Raw genomic sequence first — 16864 nt, 5'->3', positions numbered from 1 at the left:
AATCCAACAGGAAAGACAAGAGGACCCTCTCTGTAGTGTCCCAATCATTCCCCCTGCTGGTTGAACCTAGCCGCTGCAGCTCCTCTCCAGTCTCTAACGCTCTGCTTGCTCTGCTCCTAACCCGTCTCTCTGCTAGAACTGGCATCCCAGCTCCCTGTGTCCCACCGGCCCAGCCCCGACATCCTGGATGTGCCCGAGGACGAGGTTAACCCCAACTTCCCCACCGACCTCGACTTTAACCCCAGCAACCCTAGCTTCAACGCCAACCCCAATGGAAACCCCAACTACCCCCCCAACACCAACCCTAACCCCAACTTTCCCCTCAACCCAAACGGCAACCCCGACCAGTTCAACCCCAATGGTAACCCCAACTTCCACGTGAATCCCAATCCTAACTTCCACTTCAACCCCAATGGGAACCCCAACACCAACCCCAATGGAAATTTCAACGTTAACCCCAACCAGTTCAACCCTAACAGCAACCCCAACCAGTTCAACCCTAACAGCAACCCCAACCAGTTCAACCCTAACAGCAACCCCAACACCAATCCCAACCCCAACTTTCCCCTCAACCCCAACCCCAATCCTAACCCCAATTTTCCCCTCAACCCCAACACCAACCCTAATGGGAACCCCAACCAGTTTAACCCCAATGGTAACCCCAACTTCCACGTGAACCCCAACCCTAACTTTAACTTTAACCCCAATGAGAATCCCAACACCAACCCCAATGGGAACTTCAACGTGAACCCCAACATCCCCCTCAACCCTAATGGCAACCCCAACCAGTTCACCCCTAACAGCAACCCCAATCCTAACCCTAACTTTCCCCTCAACCCCAACAGCGATGCCAACACCAACCCCAACTTCTATGGCAGTGCCAATCATAACCCCATTTTTAACACCAACCCTAACTTTAACCCCAATCCCAACCTCCCCCTCAACCCTAGCGGGAACCCTAACCCTAATGGCAACCCCAACTATAACGTCAATGTGAACCCCAACCTTCCCCTCAACCCCAATTTGAACCACAACTTGAACCCTAACCCCAACTTGAACCCTAACCCCAACCCCAACTTCAATACCAACGGGAACCCCAACCCCAACTTGAACCCCAACTTGAACCCTAACCCCAACTTCAACACCAACCCTAACCCCAACTTCAACACCAACCCTAACCCCAACTTCAACACCAACCCTAACCCCAACTTCAACACCAACCCTAACCCCAACTTCAACACCAACCCTAACGGGAACCCCAACCCTAACGGGAACCCCAACCCTAACCCTAACGGGAACCCCAACACCAACCCTAACCCTAACCCCAACTTCAACCCTAACCCTAACCCCAACTTCAACACCAACCCTAACCCCAACTTCAACACCAACCCTAACCCCAACTTCAACACCAACCCTAACGGGAACCCTAACCCTAACGGGAACCCCAACACCAACCCTAACGGGAACCCCAACACCAACTTCAACACCAACCCTAACCCCAACTTCAACACCAACCCTAACCCCAACTTCAACACCAACCCTAACCCCAACTTCAACACCAACCCTAACGGGAACCCCAACACCAACCCTAACGGGAACCCCAACACCAACCCTAACCCCAACTTCAACACCAACCCTAACGGGAACCCCAACACCAGCCCCAACTTCAACACTAACCCCAACACCAACCCTAACGGGAACCCCAACCCCAACACCAACCCCAATGGGAATACCAAACCTAACCCCAACTTTCCCCTCAACCCCAACACCAACCCCAACTTGAACCCCAACTTTCCCCTCAACCCCAACACCAACCCCAACTTGAACCCCAACTTTCCCCTCAACCCCAACACCAACCCCAACCCCAACTTTCCCCTCAACCCCAACTTGAACCCCAACCACGTCCAGCTGGTGGGGACTAACGGCCAGGACACGCTGGGCCAGCAGGGCCAGCACATCTACACAGAATACCAGAGCCTGGGCCCCAACCCCAACGGCAGGGACAACCAGGGTCCAGCTATCCACCACCGTGAACCCCTAGTCTACATCCCCGTCCCAGGCCCCGATGGCCAGAGAGTGCCCCTGGTCCGGGTGAGCGAGGGTCCGTTATCGGGTCTTCCGTTTGGGTTCCCTGAGAATGAGACCGGGTTTGGGGTGCCGCAGGAGGCCCAGACACGCACAACCATCTCATGGCAGGGTGTTCCCCAGAGCTCAGAGTACATGGTATCCTGTAGCCCCATCACCAACCTCGAAGAGAAGATGTTCCAGGTGAGAATACCTGTATTCAGATGATCTGTAGCAAGGTGTGTACTAGCGTACCTGATTATTCTCTTTACAACATACATGGTGTCAATAGTGAATGATTCTCACACCACAGGTATTGCTATTCCCACAAAACAATCTCCATCTCTCTCTAACAGATGAGATTACCAGGCACTTCTACCAGTGCCACTCTGATCGGGTTGACATCAGGAGCCTCCTATAACGTTGTTGTGGAGGCCATGAGAGGGCAGGGCCGAGAGAAGGTCCTGGAGGAGATAGTCACCGCTGGCAACGCTGGTAAGGACTACATTAGCCATAATCTCACGGACATGCTACTCTCTCCAGTACCCTGCGGTGGTATGCCATGCAATAACATTAGACTTTTCAATTAAGAATTTTCATGAGTTGTTGTCCAGCGTCCTTCTAATGTTTTTTGGGGATCCGCGCTTTAGTTTTTGGGGATCCGCGCTTTAGTTTTTGGGGATCCGCGCTTTAGTTTTAGGGGATCCGCGCTTTAGTTTTAAGGGATCCGCGCTTTAGTTTTAAGGGATCCGCGCTTTAGTTTTTGGGGATCCGCGCTTTAGTTTTAAGGGATCCGCGCTTTAGTTTTAAGGGATCCGCGCTTTAGTTTTAAGGGATCCGCGCTTTAGTTTTAGGGGATCCGCGCTTTAGTTTTAGGGGATCCGCGCTTTAGTTTTAAGGGATCCGCGCTTTAGTTTTTGGGGATCCGCGCTTTAGTTTTTGGGGATCCGCGCTTTAGTTTTAGGGGATCCGCGCTTTAGTTTTAAGGGATCCGCGCTTTAGTTTTAAGGGATCCGCGCTTTAGTTTTTGGGGATCCGCGCTTTAGTTTTAAGGGATCCGCGCTTTAGTTTTAAGGGATCCGCGCTTTAGTTTTAAGGGATCCGCGCTTTAGTTTTAGGGGATCCGCGCTTTAGTTTTAGGGGATCCGCGCTTTAGTTTTAAGGGATCCGCGCTTTAGTTTTTGGGGATCCGCGCTTTAGTTTTTGGGGATCCGCGCTTTAGTTTTTGGGGATCCGCGCTTTAGTTTTTGGGGATCCGCGCTTTTATTATTTGGTGAAATCCCATCTGTTAATAAATAGTTTGCTTTGTCCATCTGTTTGTTGTTTTTCTTTTGTTAACATGCTTTGTCCCTTCTCTCTCCCTCTAGTTCCAGGAGACCACCTCCCCTCCAACAGAGACGTGTGTTATGACACGTTCACAGCCACCTACCATGACGTGGGTGTAGAGTGGGAGCGTATGTCAGAGACAGGCTTTAAGCTGTGGTGCAGGTGTCTGGGGCTGGGCAGTGGCCATTTCAGATGTGATTCATCCAGTGAGTGACTCTAACCCATCCCATAATGCTTCTAATACAAACCCCCCTTCTATCTTACCCCAGCATGGGCAGACCTGACGCAGATGACCAAAATGAAAAAGAAAAAAAAAAACTAAATTGTATGGTTACGGTATTTATTTTCTCTCATTTTATAGCATTTGTTAAAATGACTAAATCATTCTTAAAGCACATTTTATTCTGGGATGAAATGATTTGATAGAACGGCTAAGGTCTGCCCATGCTAGTCCCTGCAGCATTTTGTTCTACTGTAGTAAACAGGGATAGAGCTTGTTGTGTCTGGGGTTTGTATTGTCAGTCCATAACCAGACGATACCAAACCCTGAGACGACATGCCATCATCATGTCTGAATGCTAAACGTCATGGGTCAAATGACTGATGTTTGTGTGAATGAGGGATGAATTGTACAATCTGTCTCAGTGAAGCTCAGAATGTTGGGTCCAATCAGACTCCTTTCTCCACCAGAGTGGGAGGAGTCGAGGACATAATGGCCATGTGTCGTCCCCCCCCCAATTTCTTTTTATTTTGGATTCATTCAACTAGTATGATCTCCCCTCTCCCTCCCCCGTCCTCTCTCCTACGTCCCCTACTCCCCTCTTTACCCTCTCCCTCCTACAGAGTGGTGTCATGACAGCGGGAACAACTACCGCATAGGAGAGAAGTGGGATCGCCACGCTGAGAACGGTCACATGATGAGCTGTACTTGTTTGGGCAACGGGAAGGGAGAGTTCAAGTGCGAGCCACGTAAGTACCGGACCATACTAGTTTAAAGATCAATTAATGGCCGACAAGTTGTTTAATTCACACCAGCGTGTACCAAGTCCACGGATCCTTTTAGTAACGCCTCCACCACAGTTGCTGGACAGAACAACGTGAAAAGAAAATATCCAATCCACAGTAAAAGTTCAGGTTCGCTACGATGATGGGACGAGGGCCAGAGAATGGCCGGAGACCTACTGCACTGTGCGTTGTTATGGTTATGCGTTGTTATGGTGATCTATTTGTTTCTACAGATGAGTCCACGTGTTATGACGAGGGGAAGATGTACCAGGTGGGCAACCAGTGGCAGAAGGAATACCTGGGAGCTATCTGTACCTGCACCTGTTATGGAGGACAGCAGGTAAGACCATACAGTGGAGCACAGGATGTTGTGGTGTAGCACACAGGAAGTAAAAGAAAAGCACGGGATAAGAGGAGTCTAGACTTAAGCAGGAGAAAGTTGTGAACGTGTGGTAAACTGGATACGCAAATTTGGCGGACTATCAAAGTGAAATTGAATTCGAACGGTGAGGACTTCAGTGAATGTTAAGGACGCAGATGTATGAGAACGTCAGCGTTTTGTTCTATGTGGTAAATGGTGTGCGTGTCCTGCCCTCAGGGCTGGCGCTGTGAGAACTGCAGAAGACCGGGAGCTCAGACTGAGGTAGATGTGGATCTGCTACAGCCTCAAATACACCAAGACGCATTCGACCGCTATAGGGAGAACGCCCTGAAGAAACTGGTGGGTGTTCCCGGGCCTCTCAGGCATAGAGATACAATATTATACAGTTTTCCCTGACCAAGATGGCCGACCGGTTACGTTAAAGGTTTATCAGTGTCCTTTCTAGTGTTTTATTTTATTCTGTGCTCCTTGGATTCTAAAGCTGGCCTTTCATCCTGCCACTTACTGGCCCATAATAACATGGACACAAATGTCTTTGTAACCGGAAGGTTGCAAGTTCAAATCCCCGAGCTGACAAGGTACAAATCTGTCGTTCTGCCCCTGAACAGGCAGTTAACCCACTGTTCCTAGGCCATCATTGAAAATAAGAATTTGTTCTTAACTGACTTGCCTAGTTAAATAAAGGTAAAAAAAATTAAATGCATTTCCTTATTGACCATCATGCTAAGACGTACTTTAAATGAACTCTGTTTCCTTTCTGTCTTCCCAACAGAACATCCAGTGTCCTATAGAGTGTCTGAGACCAGAGCTCCTAGCAGATGTACAGCAACCCTCCGAGTAAAGGAGAGGAGAACCACACCTCCTCAGACTCCACTCACATTACAGGGCCTTCAGAAAGTCTTCCTATCCCTGGACTTATTCAACAACTTGTTGTTACAACCTGAATTCAAAATGGATTAAATAGATTTTAATGAAAGTGAAAATGTTTTTAGACATTTTTAGCAAATATATATATATTGAAAATGAAATGCATAAATATCTAATTTACTTATGTATTCCCATCCCTGAGTCAACACTTTGTAGGAAGTGTTGGGTCAATCTCTAAGAGCTTTGCACACCTGGATTGTACAATATTTGGCCATTTTTAAAAATTATTTTTTATTGTTCAAGCTCTGTCAAGTTGGTTGTAGATCATTGCTAGACAGCCATTTTCAAATATTGCCATAGATTTTCAAGCTGATTTCTAAATCAATACTGTAACTTGGCCACTCAGGAATATTCAATGTCTTCTTGGTAAGCAACTCCAGTGTAGATCTTGTGTTTTAGGTTATTGTTCTGGTGAAATCCCTGAGTGGTTTCCTTCCTCTCCGGCAACTGAGTTAGGAAGGACGCCTGTATCTTTGTAGTGACTGGGTGTATAGATAAACCATCCAAGTGTAATTAATAACTTCAGTGTCTGCTACCAATTGGTGCTCTTCTTTGCGAGGCATTAGAAAACCTCCCTTGTCTTTGTTGTTGAATCGGTGCTTGAAATTCACTACTCGATTGAGTGACCTCAGACACTTGTGTGGGGTAAAGAGATGGGATGGTCATAAAAAAAAAAGGTTAAACAACTTATTATGCCATTTGTCAAGCACATTTTTACTCCTGAACTTTAGGCTTGCCATTACAAAGGGGTTGAATACTTATTGACTCAATACATTTCAACTTTTAACATTTTGTTACTTTACAAAATGTTCTACAAAACAATATTCCATTTTGACATTATGGGGTAATTGTGTGTAAATCATTGACACACAATTTCTATTTAATCAATTTTAAATTCAGGCTGTAACAACAACAACAACAACAACAACAATGTGGAAAAAGTCTAGGTGTGTGAATACTTCCTGAAGGCGCTGTACCTGTGACCTGAGTTATAAAACCTAGAGTGCACTAGGATCAGTCTCACAAAAGACTGCTAGCATGCACCATTTTTTTTTTTTAAGTAGTCAACTTGGTGGGACTTCCTACGTGTCGCAGATGGAAATATAATTCCTATTGAATTCTTATAGACTTGTATTTTTATGGCGATGTCTTCCCGTGCCGTCACAGAAGTACTCCATGGAACATATTACTGTAGGAAGTGTCAACTACGTGCTGCCTTCCTGTTCCTGTCATTCACTAACCTTGATCAGTGGTCTGGTCTGACCAATTAACCACCATCCTGCTGCTTCTCCACATTGCCACTCCTTTCTATAGCGTCACTTCAAAATACCCCCCCCCCAAGGCAAAGAAAGGGTCTTTTATATTTTCATGTTTGGTTCCGTTGTCCTACCTAGTCCTTCGAGACATTCCCATGAAAAGAGAAAATGGAAAATCTGTAGAGGTTCTAAAGCCGTTCAATATTCCTCCTGTAACCTACTCTGTTTCTACTCTGTGCTGTTCCTAATCCTCCTGTAGCCTACTCTGTTTCTACTCTGTGCTGTTCCTAATTCTCCTGTAGCCTACTGTTTCTACTCTGTGCTGTTCCTAATTCTCCTGTAGCCTACTGTTTCTACTCTGTGCTGTTCCTAATCCTCCTGTAGCCTACTGTTTCTACTCTGTGCTGTTCCTAATTCTCCTGTAGCCTACTCTGTTTCTACTCTGTGCTGCCTGAACCAGAGCTTTCTCTCTCTGATTTGAGATTTTACCCCATTCAGAAGTTTACAATATGGAAAAAGTCTTGACGGCATCGTGAGTTATCTGGAATGGATAATATTTCCAACCGATCCCATCCAAGCTCAAATGGTTCTACAGAGAAATAAGATGGCTGTTTTTAAGTATAACCCTATTCCCTATATAGTGAACCACTTGGATACAGAGGTCTCGCATGAGAACCTTGTCTTCATGTATTTCAAATCTCTTTGGAGACTTCAACTACCAGTCTAACAAAAAACATTCCTTTTTAAAACCAAGCATGGTCTTTAATGCAGTGGTATTCAAAGTCGTGGTCTGAGTGGGGTCGCCATTTTATATATATATATATTAAAAATGAAGAACCAGAAACCAAGAGTACAGATTATTGTATGGGACATTATACAAACGTTTTTGAGAAATAATTTGAAAAATACAATTTTATTGAGTAAATGTATTTATTGGTTTCTTTTCATTTTTGAGAAGATGTTTATGTAGAAATTTGCAGTTTTTTTTTTCGTTTTGTTTTGATGGTTGTTATTTGATATGGGGTGGGAACATAAGAAATTTGGTCCCCAGAAATTCAATTCGGGGGGGGGGGGGGGTCCCCACTGAATACCACTGCTTTAATGCAAGAGTTGTATCACAGAGGTACACTGCAAGTGGGTGTTCATTCAATGTCCAGAATTGTATCTGTTGTTTTCATGTACTTCTGCCATTTTGTGAACGGAAGCTCTAAGATGGCTGCCAGTTGAGTTGCATTGTTTCATACCCACCTCAACTGCTGTTTTTAATTTATCTCTTATCCAAGCATTTTGTTTTAATGCTATTTGGGGTGTACACGTTATTTTTAATATTTTTTATATATATATTGTAGGTGCCAAAGTCTTAACTACTGTGGACTGAATTCCTTTTTAATAAACACATGTTTTTGGAATGGTTTGGCAATGATGTTTTGGGTTTAGAGTATAAAGGCTAGATAGTTTCACTTTACTCTATCAGGTACATGAGGGTGTGAAAGTACTAATCACATTGTAGATCAGGGCATCGAGACGTGATTCACTATTTTAAAAATGGTCAAATCAACTTTTGTTGAATATTTATTTATTTATTTTTTATATAGTTATTACTTGGGTATGAAATAATGTTGAGGCATTGTGTGGAGTAAAACACTGGTTAGGTCCATGCCAGATTGGCCAGTAGTGAAGAGGGTGGGCTGAAGCTAAGACTCAGAGGAACCCCCCCTGGTCTCTCTGCTCCTGTCTGGGTCAGCTCCACCTCTGGACAGCCTCCTGGAACCACAGCTGTTCCTCCTAGATAAGACGAAACAGAGCAGTCTGTTGATCCAGGTTTATTTGACAAAAGCAGTCTGCAAAAAAGCCTAACGTGTAATGGAAACTGCAGATATAGGAGACATTTTGACAGGTGGACGTTTCTTTTGTCAAACTCTCTTTGAGACATGGTGTTTTGACTAAATGATCATTGCTGAATCCTTTTGAAGGTACGCGGGGACACTTGATGTCATCAAGCTCCACTCCACATCAACTTCTAAATGCTGGAACGATAAACTGTTTCTTTCCTGGATGAGGATTGTCCCGACTTTCAAGAATACATTAATTACTTCACCCTGCTTTTCTGGCAATTAAGTTTCCTCATGGCAGGACCCGTGGCGATACGTTGGCAAATGATTTGTTCATTTTGTCATTCTCTCCTTTTCACGGGTAACCTGATACATTAAACAGATATGTGGGACGACATAAAGGCCGTCTCCAATTTATTAATGTGCAATTTGGCTAGTTGGTTAATGGAAACAATTGATGGAAACAATTGAACCACTACATTTATGACACTGTAGGTGTTTGTTGTGACGTGCAACTGTCGCATCTATATTCTATGCAAATTTAAATAGGCAAGTAAATTAAGAACAAACTCTTTATTTACAATGACTGACGAACCCGGACGACGCTGGGCCAATTGTGATACAGCCTGGATTCGAACCAGGGTCTGTAGTGACGCCTCTAGAGATACAGTGCTTTTAGATCACTGAACCACTCAGGATCCCAGGACATCCTGAACATACTGTAATATATAGGACATAAGATATCTGGTGAAACAACTGTAAAAGTCGATAAATGAATGGAAACATAGCTAGTTACTATATCCATCAACGAGTGATAAGTCACAGTTTAACCTTATTGATAATGGCTGTGATCAATGGAAATGTGTAATCTGTGGAGTCTGGACTAATGAACATGCTTGATAGATCCAACTTCTGTAGAAAAATCGGTTTTATGGTCATTGTATAAGCTGGATGGGGTGTGGGTCTGACCGTAGGAGTTGACAAGCCTACACAAACAGATCTGAGAACAGGCTATTCTGGCATCCAGGAGGTTCTGACAGACCTGGCAGAGACAGGAGGCAGAGCGATGATTCGTGGCCTGGCTGTAAGGACCAGCTCTCCCAGGAAGGCCTCCATCATCAGGTTCTGTAAGGTGTTGAGGAGAACCTCCTCTGTCACGTCACAGAACTCTGGCAACCTGGGAGGAAAAGGAGGGGGAGAGGAAGAGGGAAAGAGGAGAGGAAGGACAGGAAAGGGAGGAGGGGTTGCAGAAGTGAACACAGAGAGGTAACCAAAGGAACAGTCTCTTAATTCAAGGGGAACAACAGTACCTTAATTCACATTAATTCAAGGGGAACAACAGCACCTTAATTCACATTAATTCAAGGGGAACAACAGTACCTTAATTCACATTAATTCAAGGGGAACAACAGTACCTTAATTCACATTAATTCAAGGGGAACAACAGCACCTTAATTCACATTAATTCAAGGGGAACAACAGTACCTTAATTCACATTAATTCAAGGGGAACAACAGTACCTTAATTCACATTAATTCAAGGGGAACAACAGCACATTAATTCAAGGGGAACAACAGCACCTTAATTCACATTAATTCAAGGGGAACAACAGCACCTTAATTCACATTAATTCAAGGGGAACAACAGCACCTTAATTCACATTAATTCAAGGGGAACAACAGTACCTTAATTCACATTAATTCAAGGGGAACAACAGCACATTAATTCAAGGGGAACAACAGCACCTTAATTCACATTCATTCAAGGGGAACAACAGCACCGTAATTCACATTAATTCAAGGGGAACAACAGTACCTTAATTCACATTATTCATTACCTTTTAATATCTGATATTTCTACCCTTAAAAGTCACAATCTGTAAAAGGTCATAGATTTGTTTGAAGTTTTTCCTGTTTAGACTGCTACTAAATGGTCTATAACTGGTTACCTAAAGCCCTGCCCCACGTACAGCTGAAGTCGGAAGTTTACAAATACCTTAGCCAAATACATTTAAACTCAGTTTTTCACAATTACTGACATTTAATCCTAGTAAAAAAATAGGATTGAGGTCAGGGCTTTGTAATGGCCACTTCAATACCTTGACTTTGTTGTCCTTAAGTAATTTTGCTACAACTTTGGAAGTATGCCTCGGATCGTTATCCATTTAGAATACCTATTTGCGACCAAGCTTTAACTTCCTGACTGATGTCTTGAGATGTTGCTTCAATATATCCACATCATTTTCCAGCCTCATGATGCCATCGATTTTGTGAAGTGCACAGTCTCTCCTGCAGCAACGCACCCCCACAACACGATGCTGCCACCCCCGTGCTTCACGTTTGGGATGGTGTTCTTCGGCTTGCAAGCCTCCCCCTTTCCCCTCCAAACATAACGATTGTCATTATGGCCAAACAGTTCCATTTTCGTTTCATCAGACCAGAGGACATTTCTCCAAAAAGTACTATATTTGTCCCCATGTGCTGTGTGGTAGCAGAATCAGAATTCTTTAGGTAACATTGATAAATAAGATGTTTTATCAATTTTCGTGTGGGCAAAGTTACTTGGGCCCCAGAGAGGGGGGAGGTCAGGCTTGTCTTCTTATGGGAATGTGTCTATAACTATTACATGTCCCCTCTGAGGTTGACCTTATCTTGATTGAGTGTATGACCTAAGAGGCTCACTGTCTCGGTGAGCTTGTCCAGGAGGGGGTGTATTTAAGATGGGAGTATCTAGGATTGACAATTCATATATATGCCTTTGGATGAGGTAATGTTTTGGTACTATGTTGTACCAAGAACGAGAAGTAGAACCTCGTCTAAGAGAGCAAACTGAACAATAATTTATAGCTAATGCTGTGTTTTCCTTTGTGCAATGTTCTTAAGATCTGTTATTTGTCAGGTGTGTTTAAATGGGTGTGTCTTGGCTATAAATGATACTAAGAACTGTTTTGTAAGCACTCTCAGAGAATTAATTTATAGACACTGAATTGATCTGATAGTCACAGGGCTATGGTGAAGCTCGTATAATTAAAGATGGACTTTACGATAACTCTGACTTGTGTGTGGTTTGCTCTCTCATGATTTGGTAATACAGGAAATGTCCACTACAGCAGTTGCAAACCGTAGTCTGGCATTTTTATGGCGGTTTTGAGCCGTGGCTTCTTTCTTGCTGAGCGGCCTTTCAGGTTATGTCAATATAGGACTTGTTTTATTGTGGATATAGATACTTTTGTACCTGTTTCATCCAGCATCTTCACAAGGTCCTTTGCTGTTGTTCTGGGATTGATTTGAACTTTTCGCACCACAGTACATTCATCTCTAGGAGACAGAATGCGTCTCCTTCCTGAGCGGTATGACGGCTGCGTGGTCCCATGGTGTTTATACTTGCGTACTATTGTTTATACAGATGAACGTGGTACCTTCAGGCGTTTGGAAATTTCTCCCAAGGATGAACCAGACTTGTGGAGGTCTACAATTTTTTTTCTGAGGTCTTGGCTGATTTCTTTTGATTACTCCATGATGTCAAGGCACTGAGTTTGAAGGTAGGCCTTGAAATACATCCAAGGGTACACCTCCAATTGACTCAAATTATGTCAATTAGCCTATCAGAAGCTTCCAAAACTATGACATTTTCTGGTATTTTCCAAGCTGTACAGTCAATTAGTGCATGTAAATTTCTGACCCACTGGAATTGTGATAGTATGAATTATAAGTGAAATAATCTGGAAACAATTGTTGGAAAAATGACTTTGTTAAAAAGAAATGTGAAGAGTGGTTGAAAAATGGGTGACTCCAACCAAAGTGTACAGTGTGGCAACAAAGTATTTAGTCAGCCACCAATTGTGCAAGTTCTCCACTTAAAAAGATGAGAGAGGCCTGTAATTTCCATCATAGGTACACTTCAACTATGACAGACAGAATTAGAAAAAAAATTCCAGAAAATCACATTGTATGATTTTTTAATGAATTTATTTGCAAATTATGGTGCAAAATAAGTATTTGGTCAATAACAAAAGTTTAACTCAATACTTTGTTATATACCCTTTGTTGGCAATGACAGAGGTCAAACGTTAGCTGTAAGTTTTCACACACTGTTGCTGGTATTTTGGTCCATTCCTCCATGCAGATCTCCTCTAGAGCAGTGATGTTTTGGGGCTGTTGCTGGGCAACACAGACTTTCAACTCTTTCTAATGATTTTCTATTGGGTTGAGATCTGGAGACTGGCTAGGCCACTCCAGGACCTTGAAATGCTTCTTACGAAGCCACTCCTTCGTTGCCCGGGCGGTGTGTTTGGGATCATTGTCATGCTGAAAGACCCAGCCACGTTTCATCTTCAATGCCCTTGCTGATGGAAGGAGGTTTACACTCAAAATCTCACAATACATGGCCCCATTCATTCTTTCCTTTACACGGATCAGTCGTCCTGGTCCCTTTGCAGAAAAACAGCCCCAAAGCATGATGTTTCCACCCCCATGCTTCACAGTAGGTATGGTGTTCTTTGGATGCAACTCAGATTCTTTGTCCTCCAAACACGACGAGTTGAGTTTTTACCAAAAAGTTATATTTTGGTTTCATCTGACCATATGACAATCTCCCAATCTTCTTCTGGATCAACCAAATGCTCTCTAGCAAACTTCAGACGGGCCTGGACATGTACTGGCTTAAGCAGGGGGACACATCTGGCACTGCAGGATTTGAGTCTCTGGCGGCGTGGTGTGTTACTGATGGTAGGCTTTGTTACTTTGGTCCCAGCTCTCTGCAGGTCATTCACTAGGTGTGGTTCTGGGATTTTTGCTCACCGTTCCTGTGATCATTTTGACCCCAAGGGGTGAGATCTTGTGTGGAGCCCCAGATCAAGGGAGATTATCAGTGGTCTTGTATGTCTTCCATTTCCTAATAATTGCTCCCACAGTTGATTTCTTCAAACCAAGCTGCTTACCTATTGCAGATTCAGTCTTCCCAGCCTGGTGCAGGTCTACAATTTTGTTTCTGGTGTCCTTTGACAGCTCTTTGGTCTTGGCCATAGTGGAGTTTGGAGTGTGACTGTTTGAGGTTGTGGACAGGTGTCTTTTATACTGATAACAGGTTCAAACAGGTGCCATTAATACAGGTAACGAGTGGAGGACAGAGGAGCCTCTTAAAGAATAAGTTACAGGTCTGTGAGAGCCAGAAATCTTGCTTGTTTGTAGGTGAACAAATACTTATTTTCCACCATAATTCATTAAAAATCCTACAATGTGATTTTCTGGATTTTTTTCTCTCATTTTGTAGTTGAAGTGTGCCAATGATGAAAATTACAGGCCTCTCTCATCTATTTAAGTGGGAGAACTTGCACAATTGGTGGCTGACTAAATACTTTTTTGCCCCACTGTATGTAAACTTCCGACTTCAACTGTATGTCGCCCCACCCAACCCAGCTCACCTGCGGATGGTCTCCTGAACGTTGAGCTGATGCTCTCGCTTCACTGTTGGCTTCTGGGTCTGTGGCTCTTGCTTTGTTACCTCTGTTACCCCAGCACTGTACAGACTGCCCCCCATGAGGAGCTGAGGAGTAGGGGGGCAAGGTGGAGGGGCCTCCCTGGTCCCAGGATAAGGCGTAGCAGCCCCAGGGAGAGGTGTGGTAGGGGTGTAGGCAGTCTGTCTCAGCTGGGTGAAGTAGGGCACGGGTTCAGCCACACCGTTCACCAGAGAGTGGTGGAAGTGAGGGTCGTCCAGTAGGCTCCTACAGGGAACAGTGAAGAAAGATACAGCTATACACCAACTCCATGGTGCATAGTGGACAGGCTAGAAGCACCACAGAGTCTCTCAGGGCCATTCTTACGGCAACATGGTGAGGAACTAAGCATCTCAACTGATCTAACTCTTTAGATGCTGCCAACTAACCACACAGAACTGAACCTGAATATAGAGGAGAGTTACTGAACCTGAATATAGAGGAGAGTTACTGACCTGAATATAGAGGAGAGTTACTGAACCTGAATATAGAGGGGAGTTACTGAACCTGAATATAGAGGAGAGGAGAGTTACTGAACCTGAATATAGAGGAGAGGAGAGTTACTGAACCTGAATATAGTGGAGAGGAGAGTTACTGAACCTGAATATAGAGGAGAGTTACTGAACCTGAATATAGAGGAGAGAGAGGAGAGTTACTGAACCTGAATATAGAGGAGAGGAGAGTTACTGAACCTGAATATAGAGGAGAGGAGAGTTACTGAACCTGAATATAGTGGAGAGGAGAGTTACTGAACCTGAATATAGAGGAGAGGAGAGTTACTGAACCTGAATATAGAGGAGAGGAGAGTTACTGAACCTGAATATAGAGGAGAGTTACTGAACTTGAATATAGAGGAGAGTTACTGAACCTGAATATAGAGGAGAGAGAGGAGAGTTACTGAACCTGAATATAGAGGAGAGGAGAGTTACTGAACCTGAATATAGAGGAGAGGAGAGTTACTGAACCTGAATATAGTGGAGAGGAGAGTTACTGAACCTGAATATAGAGGAGAGGAGAGTTACTGAACCTGAATATAGAGGAGAGGAGAGTTACTGAACCTGAATATAGAGGAGAGGAGAGTTACTGAACTTGAATATAGAGGAGAGTTACTGAACCTGAATATAGAGGAGAGGAGAGTTACTGAACCTGAATATAGTGGAGAGGAGAGTTACTGAACCTGAATATAGAGGTGAGTTACTGAACCTGAATATAGAGGAGAGGAGAGTTACTGAACCTGAATATAGAGGAGAGGAGAGTTACTGAACCTGAATATAGAGGAGAGGAGAGTTACTGAACCTGAATATAGAGGAGAGGAGAGTTACTGAACCTGAATATAGAGGAGAGTTACTGTACCTGAATATAGAGGTGAGAGAGGAGAGTTACTGAACCTGAATATAGAGGTGAGTTACTGAACCTGAATATAGAGGAGAGGAGAGTTACTGAACCTGAATATAGAGGAGAGTTACTGAACCTGAATATAGAGGAGAGGAGAGTTACTGAACCTGAATATAGAGGTGAGTTATGAACCTGAATATAGAGGAGAGGAGAGTTACTGAACCTGAATATAGAGGAGAGTTACTGAACCTGAATATAGAGGAGAGGAGAGTTACTGAACCTGAATATAGAGGAGAGTTACTGAACCTGAATATAGAGGAGAGGAGAGTTACTGAACCTGAATATAGAGGAGAGGAGAGTTACTGAACCTGAATATAGAGGAGAGGAGAGTTACTGAACCTGAATATAGAGGAGAGGAGAGTTACTGAACCTGAATATAGAGGAGAGGAGAGTTACTGAACCTGAATATAGAGGAGAGGAGAGTTACTGAACCTGAATATAGAGGTGAGTTACTGAACCTGAATATAGAGGAGAGTTACTGAACCTGAATATAGAGGAGAGTTACTGAACCTGAATATAGAGGAGAGGAGAGTTACTGAACCTGAATATAGAGGAGAGGAGAGTTACTGAACCTGAATATAGAGGAGAGTTACTGAACCTGAATATAGAAGAGAGTTACTGTACCTGAATATAGAGGAGAGGAGAGTTATTCTACCTGAATATAGAGGTGAGCGTGTGGGTAATGATCTCTCTCTCTGGTCCGTGGCTGAGAGGAGGCATGTCTACAGATGGAGGTCTGCTCTGACGGGATCCACAACGGGTCACATTGGGCCGGGCCGACCTGGAAGAAAGAAGAAGTCTCAGTTAAACACCACTATAGAGACAGTAAAACATGACTATAGACACAGTAAAACATGACTATAGACACAGTAACCCTCCCAGTAAAACATGACTATAGACACAGTAACCCTCCCAGTAAAACATGACTATAGACACAGTAACCCTCCCAGTAAAACACCACTATAGACACAGTAACCCTCCCAGTAAAACACCAATATAGACACAGTAACCCTCCCAGTAAAACACCACTATAGACACAGTAACCCTCCCAGTAAAACATGACTATAGACACAGTAACCCTCCCAGTAAAACACCACTATAGACACAGTAACCCTCCCAGTAAAACACCACTATAGACACAGTAACCCTCCCAGTAAAACACCACTATAGACACAGTAACCCT

The 16864-nt window shown here is 43.8% G+C and overlaps 2 protein-coding genes across 4 annotated transcripts in view; one reads left to right on the top strand and one right to left on the bottom strand.

Annotated features, from left to right (window-relative positions):
* fn1a (fibronectin 1a) overlaps nt 1-8369 on the top strand; it is a 67821-nt gene extending 59452 nt beyond the window's left edge. For both annotated transcript variants that reach the window (XM_031806173.1, XM_031806172.1), the window contains exons 40-46: nt 137-2268; nt 2421-2559; nt 3432-3596; nt 4234-4359; nt 4629-4735; nt 4994-5116; nt 5550-8369. In XM_031806173.1, the coding sequence (XP_031662033.1) occupies nt 137-2268; nt 2421-2559; nt 3432-3596; nt 4234-4359; nt 4629-4735; nt 4994-5116; nt 5550-5618 (2861 nt within the window). In that variant the 3' untranslated portion in view covers nt 5619-8369. The remainder of the gene's footprint in view (nt 1-136; nt 2269-2420; nt 2560-3431; nt 3597-4233; nt 4360-4628; nt 4736-4993; nt 5117-5549) is intronic.
* Nucleotides 7437-16864, bottom strand: part of cfap65 (cilia and flagella associated protein 65) — an 84725-nt gene continuing 75297 nt past the window's right edge. For both annotated transcript variants that reach the window (XM_031806176.1, XM_031806175.1), the window contains 4 exons: nt 16337-16462; nt 14215-14514; nt 9835-9969; nt 7437-8745 (listed from right to left, as the gene is read on the bottom strand). In XM_031806176.1, the coding sequence (XP_031662036.1) occupies nt 8655-8745; nt 9835-9969; nt 14215-14514; nt 16337-16462 (652 nt within the window). In that variant the 3' untranslated portion in view covers nt 7437-8654. The remainder of the gene's footprint in view (nt 8746-9834; nt 9970-14214; nt 14515-16336; nt 16463-16864) is intronic.

The sequence above is a fragment of the Oncorhynchus kisutch genome, linkage group LG26 (assembly GCF_002021735.2).
Source record: "Oncorhynchus kisutch isolate 150728-3 linkage group LG26, Okis_V2, whole genome shotgun sequence".
In the NCBI taxonomy this organism is placed as follows: Eukaryota; Metazoa; Chordata; class Actinopteri; order Salmoniformes; family Salmonidae; genus Oncorhynchus; species Oncorhynchus kisutch.
This window is presented reverse-complemented; position numbering and strand designations above follow the sequence as displayed.